We start from the raw sequence: 14,222 nt of genomic DNA, 5'->3' as shown, positions 1-14,222 counted from the left end.
AGGAGCCATTTAATTTTAAAATCATAATGTCAACTAGACAATTATTTCAGGTAAACTTGCACTGTATTACTTATGCATTGTTCATTCTTCCTTAAATTATATTTCCTTCTGGTACTTACAATTTAATACTACTGATGTGAATTGATGTGAAACTTATAAGAGTTCTAACTGGTACATTTTATGTTGCCCAGTATAATTTCTCTCCATCTAATCAGGCATGTAATGTATTCAAAAATATTAATTCACAAGGACGTTGCTGCAGTTTTCCTATGTCCTTTTTTCCCCCCCCCCCCCCCCCCCCCATCTTTTTCTGTTTTGGCTAACCACGTGCAGTATTCTGTACCCTTTTTTATTCTTATCTTTCATTCCTGTAATAAGTTTGCTGGAGTTCGTGACTCCAAAATACCTAGTCTGTGATGCCTAGTTAAGACATTTGTCTCATCACCCATTCAAACAGTCTCTCTCATCTACTCCTCTGACTCTGCTGTGTGCGAGTCATATAAATCCTTTAATCCTTTCCTCATCAAACCCTTGTCACATCTTGTTTTTAACATGTATTTGGGTTTCAGACTATGATTGGGCAAATATCTAATCTTACATAATAAATTTGAAATTGGAAAAATACTTTAAATAGCGTATTCATCTTGCTTGATCATGCCCTCATATAGCTGCTGGAAGTGAAGCTCAGCTTCCCTCCTTGGAGTGCCTCATTGTTCTTCTGCACACTCCTGCCCATGCACTCATCCCTTCTTCTCACATCTTCTCATTCTTCTCATGCTCTGCTATTCTACCTCTCCTTTTTGCATCCCTTCAGTACTACCTTGGGCTCAGTAAGCCCCAGGCTACTACCAAGGTCTTGGTTTGCCTTTGTTTTTTAGTCACCTTCATCTTAGCCTTTCTTTTCCCTTTTGTTTTCTGCTCCTTGTAGCCTCAAACCATTTTACTGATCTCTATTTCCTCTCCATTTTTACATATTTTTTTAGCCCACACTTCTTTTTGGTTCCCTGGATAAGTCTTCCCCTCTGCTGTGCACATTTGTTTTTTGCCCAGGGCCCTTCTGTTACCAGCTCTCTGACAATGCTGTGAATATGCAGACATTTTCTTGAACTGTGATGTGCATCTTCTCAACATATATTGTGACAGTATGGCAGTTGTTCTCAACACTGCTTTTAGTGAGAAGGTTTTGTCTGTTTTTATTTTAATTATTATTATTATTTAATTAATGATGGCATTTAACTGCTGCGGTTCACTCTGAGTGAACCTATTTACTTATTTGCTTGTGATAAGCTAGGAAAAAACAGCTGGAGAATATTCCTACTGTTGGTATAGGGTTGCCTTGCTTTTGCAGTCCTCCACGGTCTTCTGGATTGAAGGTGGGGATTATTGTGAAGCATGTACGTACACCCATATGCTTGCAGACCTGGAATTAAATGATGATAGAAGTGATTTCTGAAAATCCCATTTAAACTCAGAACCAAAATATGCTTTGAAGTTCAAGATGCAGTTTTGCTGTTTTTGATAAAGTGTTACAGAAAAGATATTTCTTAACTTTGAAAAGGTTCACATTTGCCACATGAGTGGTGACTAAAAGAAACCAAATTAGTGTCTGCTCAAACACAATAAAAACTATCTCAGCTGAAATAAACACTCATTTAAGATTAATTTATTGTAAGCTGTACATGTCAAAGTCACTTAGCAATATAGAAATATGCATTATTTCTTAAGCGTAGGCCATTGAATAGATTGAATCTGTACTCTGTGGAGTTTTGGAGGAAAATATCTAATGAAAATAAGTAAAATAGTATCAAATCACAGTACCGTCCACCAGATGTCCCTGTACTCATAGGTGGTAATGAACAATATTCGTTCAGCTGTCTAATTGCTTTTATTAAAGGCATTTTGCATACTGTGTATATATTTCCCAAGTCTCTGTTAACCACTGTGTAATAAGATCATGAAGAAATGGCAATTCATCAACAGTATTTGAGAGCTGTAGTTATGAAAATAAATTACAGGAGTTCACTGTGAAGTTTCCACTTGCCATCTCAGTTTTGTGTGCTTTTCCTTCTGTTGGGAAGCAACCTGTCTTTATCAGGCATTGCATGGCAAAAGTGATAAGTATCGATCTCTTGTATTTGTAATTTATATAGATTTTTATATGTAAATTTGATTAGTCATATAAATGTTACCAATCAATATGTTCTCATCTACCTATCTATCTATAAAAGACTTTACGTTACTAGAACTGACAAAACTAACGAGTTGAAGGCATGTGGCTTTTGTGGAGATTTAACTTTGGTAGTTGTTGGAGCAGACTCTGGTCATGGTACCTGCATTCACACAGGGTGTTTTGGTTCAGTCAGCTGCTCCCTTAGCTCGCCGTGCAGCATGCTGGGCCATCCATTGTCTGTGCAAGTTTGGGGGGCTACAGCAGGACTGTGAAATATCTCTTCTCGAGCGGGTACTTAGGTTACTGCCCTCAAATTTGTAGATAACCGTATACCTGCCCGTACCCCCAGTGGGAACTGGGCATGTCTGCCAGCATGTGTGCCCTTAAGCATCATGGCCAATTTGAAGGCACAGCCTGACCTTTTAGTGATGCTACGACAGAGGAAGGGCACCTTGTCCTCCTCTGGCCTGAGATGACTAAGCTGCCAGAAGAGCACCTGAATCCCTGCTGGGAGCAAGGCTCTAGCCTGAACGAGAGATCCCACCCCAGGCATTCACTCTGGCAGGTCTACGTTGGTGGCTATCCTTGGACAGCAAGCTGGAAAACCGTGGTGGCAGGTCACTTGGCACAGGAGCCATGTGAAAACCTTCCTTTCGTTTTCTGTGCCAGTGCCGCCATGGCATAGCCCAGGTTGGGGATGTGCAGTCCTGGCAAGCTCTGCGGACCTTCCCTACCTGTGTGCTGCTGTGTATCTTGACAGCTACTACACGTGGCCAGAGCCCAGCTAACCACAGGGGCTGCTTGGCCTCCTACCCCATCTCTGCAGAGGGGCTATCGCTGCCAACAGCTGGCGTGCTGAGGTAGGGCCACCCATAGGCAGGGAGCAGCACCTGGGCTTGGAGTGACCTTTAGGTACAAAGGAGGCACATCTCTTGGGAAAGGCCACGTGCCTAGAGTACTGATGGCTGCCGTGGGTCATTCTTTCCTCTCCTTTTTGCTATGAGGATCTGATGGATGATGACAGGAATCAAAGAGGGCTTCTTGGGTAGGACTATGTGGGAAGGGCACAGGTGTTTGTGTTAGCAGGATCTGGGACAGACGCTTGGTGACCCAAGCACTCCCTGCAGTGTTGACATACCTAAGCTGATCTAAGGTGCCTTGGGGGCTGTCGTGTAGACCTTGCTTTGGGCCTGAGGTAATCTTGCCAGTATCCAGACAAATGAACATGGACAAACTACAAGTTTACAGAGCGAAATCTCATGTAGCTGCTAAACAATACAGCTGTGGAAATCCCGTCTCAAACAGGAGACATCTATTTATTCTCCAGAGTAGTCCCATTTTATGCAGTTATGCTGGTGCTGAGGCATATTTGCAAGAATGCACCCTGTATTTAGTCCTGGTAAGTTAACATACAACTGTGGACAGAATTATAATTTTATACTTGCAGTTGTGACTCTCCAGATGTTTCTATTTTTGGCAATGTATTACTTGATTAAAATGTTTGGTGTTAATAGTTGTTTTATAAACAATCTGCTGCTTTTTAATCATGATTACAAAGTTTTGCAAGGTGCATAGCCTTGAAGTTTTCTATGGAATGTTTATGAATTTATTGATGGGCGTTTCTGTTGTCTTCTGCCTTTTTAAAAAATTAAAGGGTATCTAAAGAATTCTTATTAAAACCAGATAAACATTTATTTTCCACTAATAGTGCTTTCTGGTAATGATGGTAGAGCAAATGAAACAGTTTTTGTTATTTTTCAATGTGTTTGTGACTGTCTTTTAGTATACACATGTGACTTCCCTGATTGGTGAAGCAGTTATGCAAGTTTTCATGCTAGATACATAGATTGATTCATCAGTAGGAATTCTGTCTTAATAACGATGACTGTCTTCTAGTGTCTAAGCACTGTAAGCTTGATTAAGTAAGGGGAAATCAGTGGGAGCCAAAGGAGGCAGGAAGGGAATCAGAAAGAACAAATGAATTTGGAGAAAATAAGCCACTTTTGAAAGCAGCAGACATCCTTATCTTGATGGATGGGCTAAGGGTTTGCCTTTCCTAAATTATCAACAAACACTTTATTACCTAAAAGTATATCTTGTATTTATGTATATTTGTGTGTATGTATTTCAAAATGGCATATTGCATGGAAAGTTAAGTGTTTTCTTTTGACTTTTTGGTTGCAAAGTTTTCCATTTCCACAAGGCATTATTGTCTCTCACGAACAGCTATCAAACAAAATCATAACGAAGAATGTTTACTGCCATAGCCCAGTAAACAAGGCATGAAAGGTTATTCCAAGTCTAAGTATTAGAAAATGCTACTCAGATTTTCAAATCTATAAACCAATACAAAAGTAAATTATTTTCAGAATATTTTTTCCTCCTAAATATATTTATTTTTATTAAAGTATTTTCAGTTTGTTATATACCATGATATTGATGTAAAGAAGCTTTCAAGAAGAAGGTTTAGTGGAAATAAAAGGGTTTATGTGCATTTTAGCACAACAGAGTGAACTAAATTTATTTCACTCCACTGAGCTAACTATAAAACTTAATCCTGTTATGTTATTTGCAGTTTCCTGGATTATCTCTAGCTCTTTAATCTCATAAAGTACCATGTTTATTAAACTGCTTGCATCTGTTGGGGAAAGGCATTGGCTGAAAAAGAAACAGAGACCACAAAATTTCTTGCACAACTTTCTTAATTTGAATGTAGGGACGTATACCAGCTACTGTAAAGGCAGTAATGAAGTCTGATTATGTAAGTACTTGGATTTTTTTTTAAATAGATTTTGTGCTTAAACCTAGAAATAATGGTATAAAATAGACAAAGGTATAATCAAGTTGTGACTTAGCTCTGTTTTAGCAGTGTGTTGTTAACGCTACTGTAGTTACTTGAAAATGCTTGTTACAACTTGTGTTTTCAATGAGCTGAATTTTGGTTTACAGACCAATCTAGCACTGATTAGTTCTACAGCGATGGTAGTTATGAAATATCGCAATGCTTGTGCTAATAGTCTATAAAGTGTATATAGTACAAACATGGATAAGTTTTGGTCAGCAGTGGCCTTTATTTTATAAAATTGCTTCCGTAACACTCTTTTTAGAGGAGTTAAAAGCCTCTTTCTGTGACTTCTTAGAATTGTCTTTACTGACAGTGAGTGTAACACCTGTCTGTAATCTGGCAGTGCTTTATGAGGAGAGTTGACAGTGTGTTTTTGAATGACAGAAAAATATAATCAGTAGAGGAATTGTTTTAAATAACTATTTAATCATATACATTTATTTAATAGTAATTTACATGCTATTTTAACATCAAAACATGGCTAGAAAAAATGTGGGACAGTTTAGCAGCTCTTGAGTATTATCTATATGATGCTGTACAATGGGAAACAGGTCTTCGATAATATATAATTTTTTAATTCCTTTCTTTCATGCTTAGTGTACCTCCATGCCTGTATGTTTTTCTATTGCCTTGGTGTGGATTACAATATGTAGGTGTATGGAAAATAGCTGTGCATACTTTGGGTAGGTAAGTGTTTCTGTCCCAAGTTCCAGCCACGTCTAGTCTGTGTCTCTGGGGATCCATTCAAACAGTGGATCATCTCTTTGCCTGTGTCTCACTGAGGGGAGGGAGCCAAAGGTCCCGTCCCATGGACACTTGCTCAGACTGAACGTGCCTTAGATAAATAGCTGCACAGGACATGGTACTGTGCTCATTTCTACTTTGTTGATGAAAGAAAAGGATCTAGTTCACTGGTAGTTTCTGCCTAGACAGCACTGAGATCTCAATGCATAGGAAAATGAAAGCTACAGGCCAACAGTGAGTGTAATACTGCAGCACAGCAGATGAATGAGGAACGTAGAAGGGATGGAGCGAGCTCTGTCTCCTTATATGTTGTCATTTTGAGTCTTATGAATATGACCACGACTATGTCACCTTGAAGCTCTCGGATTTCAGTGAGCATGGACAGCTACATTTTTTTGTTTTGAATAGCTGTCAGGATTGTATCTGTAGTTACAGAATACCTTTTTGACTTCTACGGTACTTCTACAGTACTTGCTGTTGGTCAGTGCGATGCTGAGCTCTTCCTGAGAGCTCCCTGCCAGAGTCTCCAGACCGCTAGAGCGGCCCAGAATGCAACTATCCTTCATTTCTTGTTTTGTCCTTTCTTTCTTCCCATAAGGGCTAATAGCACTCATGATGTGCTTTTTTGAGGACAAACCTAATGCCTGATGTTCAGTGAACTAATCTGTTTACATTTGGCTTGGCTCCATCAATGACAAACAATATTAAATCTATTAAATAGCATCCTGGTATTTTAGAGCATTTGTGCATGAGTTTTGCAAAACGGTGCTTGAAGGTTTACACAATGAAAAAGGCAATTCTCCTAACTTAGTGTTTTAGTTATTTCTCATAACATTTGGATCGTGGTCCAGGATAGATGTGATATTCACAGAGGCAGAGATCCAGGAAAAGCCTTTCCTTCAGCACAGTAGCTGAAATGAACAAAATGTTCCTGGTTCTTTAATTGCTTTTCTTTCTATGACTTGTCATGTCACATCATAACATGAAATAAAACAAAAGTGCATCTGTCTAATCCTGTAGCACTCATTCAAGCTGAACTCCCACATACATCAATTTTAACCTTTTCCTTTTAGTTGTGCTCCTTTTGTTACAATAATAGAGGTGAAATACCTGTGACAGAAGTGGTACCAGAAAGGGTGGCACATAGGAGAACAGTAGTTTACTTGGATATCCATGGCCTTGTCAAACAGCTTGCTTGATTCAGTTCTGGGAAGGAGCTTGGGAGAAGAATGATCTTCTGAGACAGTCAGAGCTCTGCCCCAGATCCTACTGCCTTTGGAGCAGGGTAGCTTCCCAACACCATTTCTTCTGACTACAACTCTAAATCGGTCAAGGTGTGCTCATGTTTAAGAAACTACTGCACTCACAGATATTTTAGCCAAGCACCTCCATGTTTTCAGCCTCTATTAAGATCATTTTCATGAGCACCTGCTTGCTGGCTTGATCACATAGCCCCCTTAAAAGCCGGAGTAGCTAATAAGGGCACAATTACGGTGTGTATTGCAAATAGCTAGCTGTAAATGAGACAGATGAGGTATTGGAAGCAGTGTGGCCATCGTCACATAGTAGCCATAGCTGTGGTTAACTTCTAAGTTTCAGGAAGCTGTTTGGGTTTTTATTCACTGCACCTCAAAATGCTGACTCAGCAGGTGGCACCTGTGGGTATTGGATGCGCAGGAAGGGACCATGTGGCCATAAAACCTCTTTTCTTCTGGTCCTTCAGCACAAGTGTGAATGTTGCTACTGAATGTCCTCTGAGATGCAAGATCATAAAACAGTTAGCAACATAAGGCCTTTATCATAAACAGGATATCAAATTTTGTGCATATTATATATATATATATATGCATAATAGTATATGTTTATTAATCATGAATAAGAAGAAAATTAATTCTTAATTCTCTGAAATGTATTAAACATTAAAAGATGGAATGGAATTAGTTTCAGGAACTTCCGCTTAAAATGAGATGAGGTACTCATTAGAAGATATTGCTTTATTGCTTGTAATTTAAAAATTATTACTATTTGTATGTGTTTGGTTATTATTTTCTAAGAAAGAATTGCTAATTGTTAGTAACTATGTTAAAAATACCAAATACTGGTATGATTAAATATTTACTGGATAAAAACCAGGGAACAGAGTCCAGGACTTGCCTCCTTCTGTGCCTAAAGCAGTCACTAAATTGCAGAGTTACAGTCACTTTTGTTCTCTATCTCTTCTCTCAAATATCTGGACTTCTTGTATATACTCTGAAATGGCTTCAAAAGGATGGATGGGGAATGTTGGAAATCCAAAAACTGAAGGCCTGTTACACAAGACTCATTCTTGGGGAAATGTGGTTTGAAGTCTCCTTGTAAAAGGGGGAGTATTAAAGCCGCATCTTTCTCACTTTGGATTGCATTCCTAATCCCTAAATTACTAGAAAGAGGGAATAATGGGTACAATAACTCCCATACTGTATTGGGTGTAGAAACGGGCTAAGTGTAAACAAGCAAGCAAAGTCCTTCCCCAGCGCTCTGGGAGTAAGTTCTTCTGATGTGAAATGGGATTTAAACCATGTCACTGTCCACAGTGATCTCAGTTTGGTCACCATCTCCAGCTCAGATTTTATGCATGACCTGGCTGTTTATGCCTCAGTTTCCCCCTCCACTGAGACACGATATGATTTAATTTTGCCACATACAGAGGCAGCTGCAAATATACATTAACTGTTTATGAATTTCTCAAATATAACAGTAATGACTTTAGAAAGGAAAAAGCCTTCAAAAAATTAAAAACAGTATGCAAATATGTCTGAAAAGGTGCTTCCTAAGTGAATTTTCTCACACTAACAGCAAGAAAAATCTGTAGTCCCCGAGATTCATGGAGAAAAGGTATTGATTATATTGCCTAGTTTTCTGGGTTCTTCTTATAGTTTCAGTTTACAGTGAGTTTATATGACATGGTTGAGTTCAATAGCAAGAAACTTGATGCAGAAATATGGTAGGCGTTTTCCTAATTCTGTTATCTGAAATCAGAGAATTCTTAGTCCACAGCTAAAAGCATAGGCTGGTTTTCACTACAAACATTTAGAAATCAATTGTATGTTTAAATCTGAGCAAAATTGCACAGGGTTTGCATTAGAATCAAAGTTTTAGGAAACTCATTTCTTTTACTACTAGGTACTGTGAAAGATCCAAAGAATAGACATTTTATATTAAAGCTATAACACTTAAAATGAAAATCACAATAACAGGCTTGTTGGCATTATGTCACAGATAACACGTTCAGTAGGTTTGGTGTGACTTTACCTAATGAAGATGGATAATTTGTCATGAATCCATCTCTTACAAAAACATTGGCATTAAATATAACTCTAAAAAATCTGACATGATAAGATATGCCTCTAGTAGAAACAAGTCTACATTTGCTTCTATGATAATTTGAGGAAAGCATTTTAGTGAAACTATTGGTAAAACTGTGAATCAGACTATAAATATGTTTATTATTTTTTTGAGTGAAAGGCTTAATTTGCAGAGGAGGTGCTGCATGCATATGTTGCAGGTAGGGCAAAAGCAGGGCATGAAATTACAGGCTGCCATCTGTTTTAACAAATTAATTTTTCAGTTCTGCCAATCAAAATCTAAAATTCATAATTAATGCATGGTGCTCAGTTTGAAGCTGTTGGAATAACAGACTGTTCAGCACTGAATTCTACTACAGCTAACACAGCAGATCAGGGAGGTCAAAGCATATTTCTTTTAGGTTTACAGAGGCAAGGAAATCCTTCTCCTCATCCTTAGTATCTTTATATCAGAAAGCTCACAACATCTCCAATATGTTTTCTTGGAAAAGAGATGGCTATGTGAAAGAGCTGATTGGTAAGACTCTATTCATGTTATTACTTGTCTTTCAGTATTTTGCAGACATTGGTGATTAACGCTGCACATAATCATCCTAAACCAGAGAAACTCTGTAAGCAGTAGTGATTATAAATTTTAACAGTTCTCTTGCAAAATATATTAATTATAAAGGTAATGGGACATGCTTTTAAACTCCTATGTATCTTTCTTTTTCTATTTTTTTTTATTATTATTTTTTACGGAAAACCTTTGACATTTTTTTCTTCTATTTTTGTCCAACATTGTGGATATTCTATAGAAAATTATATTTGTTAGATCAAAAGTTACTTTAACTTACTTTTAACACACACACACACACACGCAGACCCACACACCAATTTTACCATTCTTTTGATTTTCTCTTTTGCTGTTATGTCATTCAGTAGAATTAATTGTACCTGTGCTTTTTTCAGGATTGTGTTTTATTAATCTTTTTTGCCTTTTACATTCTGTAATTAATTACTTAAGTCTTAAGTCTTAAAAACTTGAAAAGATTTGGATAAGTTAAGCAATAACAAAAAAATGCAAAGCACAAATTAAAAAATAGGAAAACTGGAAAGGGAATGAAAATAAACAGCAAAGCTTGAAATAATTTCTTCTATTCCAGTTGATGGCAAAAAACTTGGACTGGAGATGAAGAATTAGAGGGGGAAAAAAGATGTACCACAGGTTTTGTTTTCCAAAACTAAATCAATGTAGGAATTCCAGCTGGAATAAGGTCAAGTTTGCCAATTTGATGAGGGTTTTTTTACGTATAAATTTCACATTAAAAACGTTCAAATGTTGTTTTCTTTAGTATAAAAGTAAGACTAGGTTATTTTTCAGAGAAAACTTTTAGAGAGATATGTCATCCAGCTCTTCTGGGGCTGATGGCTTTTTTGTTGTTGTGGATTACAATCATGATTTGGAAAAGTTTAGGAGCTGTTCCATTTGCAGTGATCTCAAAAGCATCCCAAAGCTGCCAGGTACCAAGTTGCACTTCTGAGAGGTTACAAATGCCAATGCCAACAGTCTATTGATCACCGGCTCCATCACCTAAATCAGCTGGGCAAAAGGAAATTCCGCGTTTCATTTGTACTATTGTGCATTGTTGCTTATTTGATGTAAGGATATTGTATGGAGATGATCCATAGTTAAGGAAGAAAAATTAAATCTCCATTAGGAAGAAATTATTGTCACTTTCAAATACTAGACATTGTGTGCTTTCTCAAATGAAAGCAAGCAAGCAAGCTACAAGAAAAAACACTTTAGATTATAGCTCTTGCAGAGTCAGTTGTGGAGAAGCCAGTGAGGTTCTAGGTCTCCCAACTGCTCCTGGAGGTTTCTACCTTTCCCAAGAACTGTTGATTGTATCTGCCATGCTGTCTTTACATTCTTACAGTGGCAATACCAAGGTGAAGAAGGACAGTGCAAGCATGAGGTTTTACAGATGACAGGGCAGTGCTCTGCAGTCACAGTCAGAGACTACAGTGTGGCCTCTGAGCAATGTGCGCTGGCAGATCGTGTACTTGGGGAATTGTGCTGCAGGGTGGCTTCACGTGAATGATTCAGGTCAATATCCCTTGAGCAAGAAGTTTGCAGTGGAGAGACATTTGTGATTTAACATAAAAGTATACCTGTGTTTTTCAGATTAACAGGCCTTCTCATTATTATTTTTGGTTTTTTTCTTATTGGCCTCGTGATCCTGTTTCAAATTTTCTAACCACATAGTAAGAATTTAAAAATTGATTCAATTAAAAATACTTGTATCTTTCAGGGAGAAAAATACTGTCAGAAACAGAGGAAGTCACATTATCTTGTTTAACTCCTGGCCTGGCCTTGCTTACTGGATAAAAGAATTTGAATCAAAGCTAGTCTTCACACAATGTGCTCTCTACTTTAGAGTTTCTCTAGCTTACAAATTATACCAAATGTATTTAAGGCTTTCAAAGCATGCGGTTTCTTTCCAATTCTAACTGTACAAGTGTGTGTGTATCTGATTTACAGCAGTCACTTCAGGATGGAATAGAATAATTAGAAAAAGTCAGTATGTATGAGAAACATGTATCTACCTGCATGCTGGAATTATGAAACTACAATTTACAGCATTCTAGGGAAAAGAGGTGACAATTTAAAACAATACAGCCCCTATTTAGTATGCTCTTGTCTCTTGTATGCATGCATATGCCTGCGTGTGTGTATCACACATGGTATCATGCAGTGTTATCATCCATTTTGAAACTGTTCTCCAAAGAATTTTCCCATGTGTGTGGTTTGCCAGCACATTTTCCTCAAAGTAGCAGAAAGTCTTCTTGCCCAAAATAGGTGAGAACTGGCCCTGGGACAGCTATCGCAGCAAAGAAGCTATGTGGCAGTGCTGGTAGGAAGTTATGGTGGGGGAGAAAGCAAACCACCAAATTTATCACTTCAGGAACACAAATTTTCTTGTTTGGCTTCTTTACTGAAGTTCTAATTAGTTGTTTTTGCATTACGCATTGGTGACTGAAGGTCACTTCTTTGTGGTTCTTTTCTATCATTTCCTTCTGAGGTTAAATTTAATTGTTTTTTGTTGTTTGGTTTTGGTTTTTTTTATGCTGCCTCATCTCCCATCTCTTTTCTACTCATTTCATCCCTAGATGGGGAATGAAGGAGGAGGAAAGGGAATAGTGGCTATCTCAAGTAGTATTTCTTCTTGATTTATTCATATGACTCAACTATACTGCTTCCCTAATGATTAATACAAAATTTCTTGACCTTCTACTTCACCACACAGATTGACAGCTGAGAGAGACCAGTAGGTGAATGGAGGCTCCCAATCCATCCACATCCTCCTTTTCCAAAGGTCACTCATTAGGTTCCCTCTGTCCTCTCTCCAGAGGACTTTTCTGAGGAAACTTGCTGCTTCCTTCTCTGACACCACAGCAGGCCATGCTAGAGAAATCCAGTCTTTCCCATTTACCCCTGTGAAAAAGCTGCTTAACTATAAAGATTTTAATTTATATTTCCATTCAAAGACATTCTTCATTTTGGATCTCTTTCAGGCCTTACACTACCATGTTGTACCACCATGTACTGCCTTTCCATTTTTGCCATATATTCCATAGAAAATCACTAGAAGATCTTCCAATATTCTCCCAAGTCATGACATGATGGCACCGCCTGTCCTTTCCATCAAATGTTGTGTATCATCCTATTCAAAAGTGTTGTTCTGCACCCATCACTGTGTTATCAGCATCCCTTTTTCACAGCAATTTGGGAAGCAATTATTTCAGTGCTCCCGTGTAAGTATGTGTATATCCTAAAGCTATGTGAAAGCAGACAGTCAAGGAGATCCACATGAAGAATCACCTTGAAACAATTTCTGTGGTTTTCTCTATTCTTCTTCCCACTCAGTTCTCTAGTGAGCTGGAGAAAGTATTTCTGCAAAATGGTTTAATTTTTTATGAAGCTATAGAAAGATGCAAGAGTTATGTTACCTGCTGAGAAAAGAAAGCCCAAGTGGGCATGTAATATTATTTGAATCTGTCTGCTTTAGCAGGAAAACATGTATTGCATACATTTAAAAATTTGTCGTAACCTCCCAGCGTGAGCTGAGCTGTTCTCACTTGTTACTAAATTTGGCACAACTGCACAGAAACAGTAAGAAAAAAAAGCAAATAAACCTTGAATCTTCACTTCCATTAATAGTTAATTGTTAACTGCATAATGTCTTATTTACGAGATTATATTAGACATACAGTCTTCTTTATTACAAGTGCTCCAGTATTGTTAGAGACAGGGAAAAACAATGGAAAAATATCTGCAAATAAATGTGGTCCTCAGAGAAATAAAACCTTCTGAGATTTTTCTTCCTCTTATGAAACACTTAAGCTGGCCATCAGACTGTAACAAGGAGTAGATCTGGGAGAGTAAATCAATGGTAATGTTTCATAAAAAAAAACAAACAAGGAAACAAAAAAAAAAAACCCAAAAAGGAACTCAGATGCTCTATAAAGGTTTTGTGGTTCCATATTGGTTGTGTTAATGAAGTTCATTCTCTGTAGATGATATAACTGCACATGCTAATGCTTCCTGCATTAGTGAATGAATTCCCTTTTCTCTTATGGCAGAGCAAGTCTCTGGTGAGAAACTGAATTCATGATGAGATATAGGTCAATATCTCCCATCTGACTAGGGCAATCCTCCCACCAGCCTGCAGAGAATGTGGGTGGTAAGGAGAAAGGTGCAGGTATTAGCAGAGATTAAAAGAAATGAAATGAACTCTGCTTGTTAACAAAACTATCAGTTCTAGTCTTGAAGACCTGATGTTTAAATGAGTAATGGGAACATCTCTGATGATACAGAATAAAATGAAAAGTGGAGAAGCAAAAGTCACCAGCTTTTCTGCTTTGGCATATAATACATGCTGTGCCCAAGAGTGTTAGACAGAAAGAAACCTTGCTTTAAGGGAGGATGCCCATGTCCTGGCTTGCTTGTGGCCTTCTGGCTCTCCCAGAACCAACAGCTTCAAAAAGCAGAAGAGAACGCAAAGGAACTAGTGACCGTATGTTATGAGTTTGGTTACTGTCAGTAACGGGAAAGGTGATCCCGTGCAGAAGGAAA

At 37.9% G+C, this 14,222-nt stretch overlaps 1 protein-coding gene across 3 annotated transcripts in view; it reads left to right on the top strand.

Moving 5' to 3' along the window:
* Positions 1-14,222, top strand: part of PTPRR (protein tyrosine phosphatase receptor type R) — a 147,985-nt gene that overhangs the window by 29,407 nt on the left and 104,356 nt on the right. Inside the window, exon 1 of one of the 3 annotated variants that reach the window (XM_040596482.1) lies at positions 4,820-4,931. The exons of the other annotated variants lie outside the window; for them this stretch is intronic. Coding sequence (XP_040452416.1) covers positions 4,917-4,931 — 15 coding nt within the window. The 5' untranslated portion in view covers positions 4,820-4,916. Of the gene's footprint in view, positions 1-4,819; positions 4,932-14,222 lie in introns of those variants that run through there. 3 annotated transcript variants of the gene reach the window in all.

The sequence above is a fragment of the Falco naumanni genome, chromosome 5, assembly GCF_017639655.2.
Source record: "Falco naumanni isolate bFalNau1 chromosome 5, bFalNau1.pat, whole genome shotgun sequence".
Classification (NCBI taxonomy): domain Eukaryota; kingdom Metazoa; phylum Chordata; class Aves; order Falconiformes; family Falconidae; genus Falco; species Falco naumanni.
Note: the sequence above shows the minus strand (reverse complement) of the source record. Positions and strands in the feature narration are given on the sequence as shown.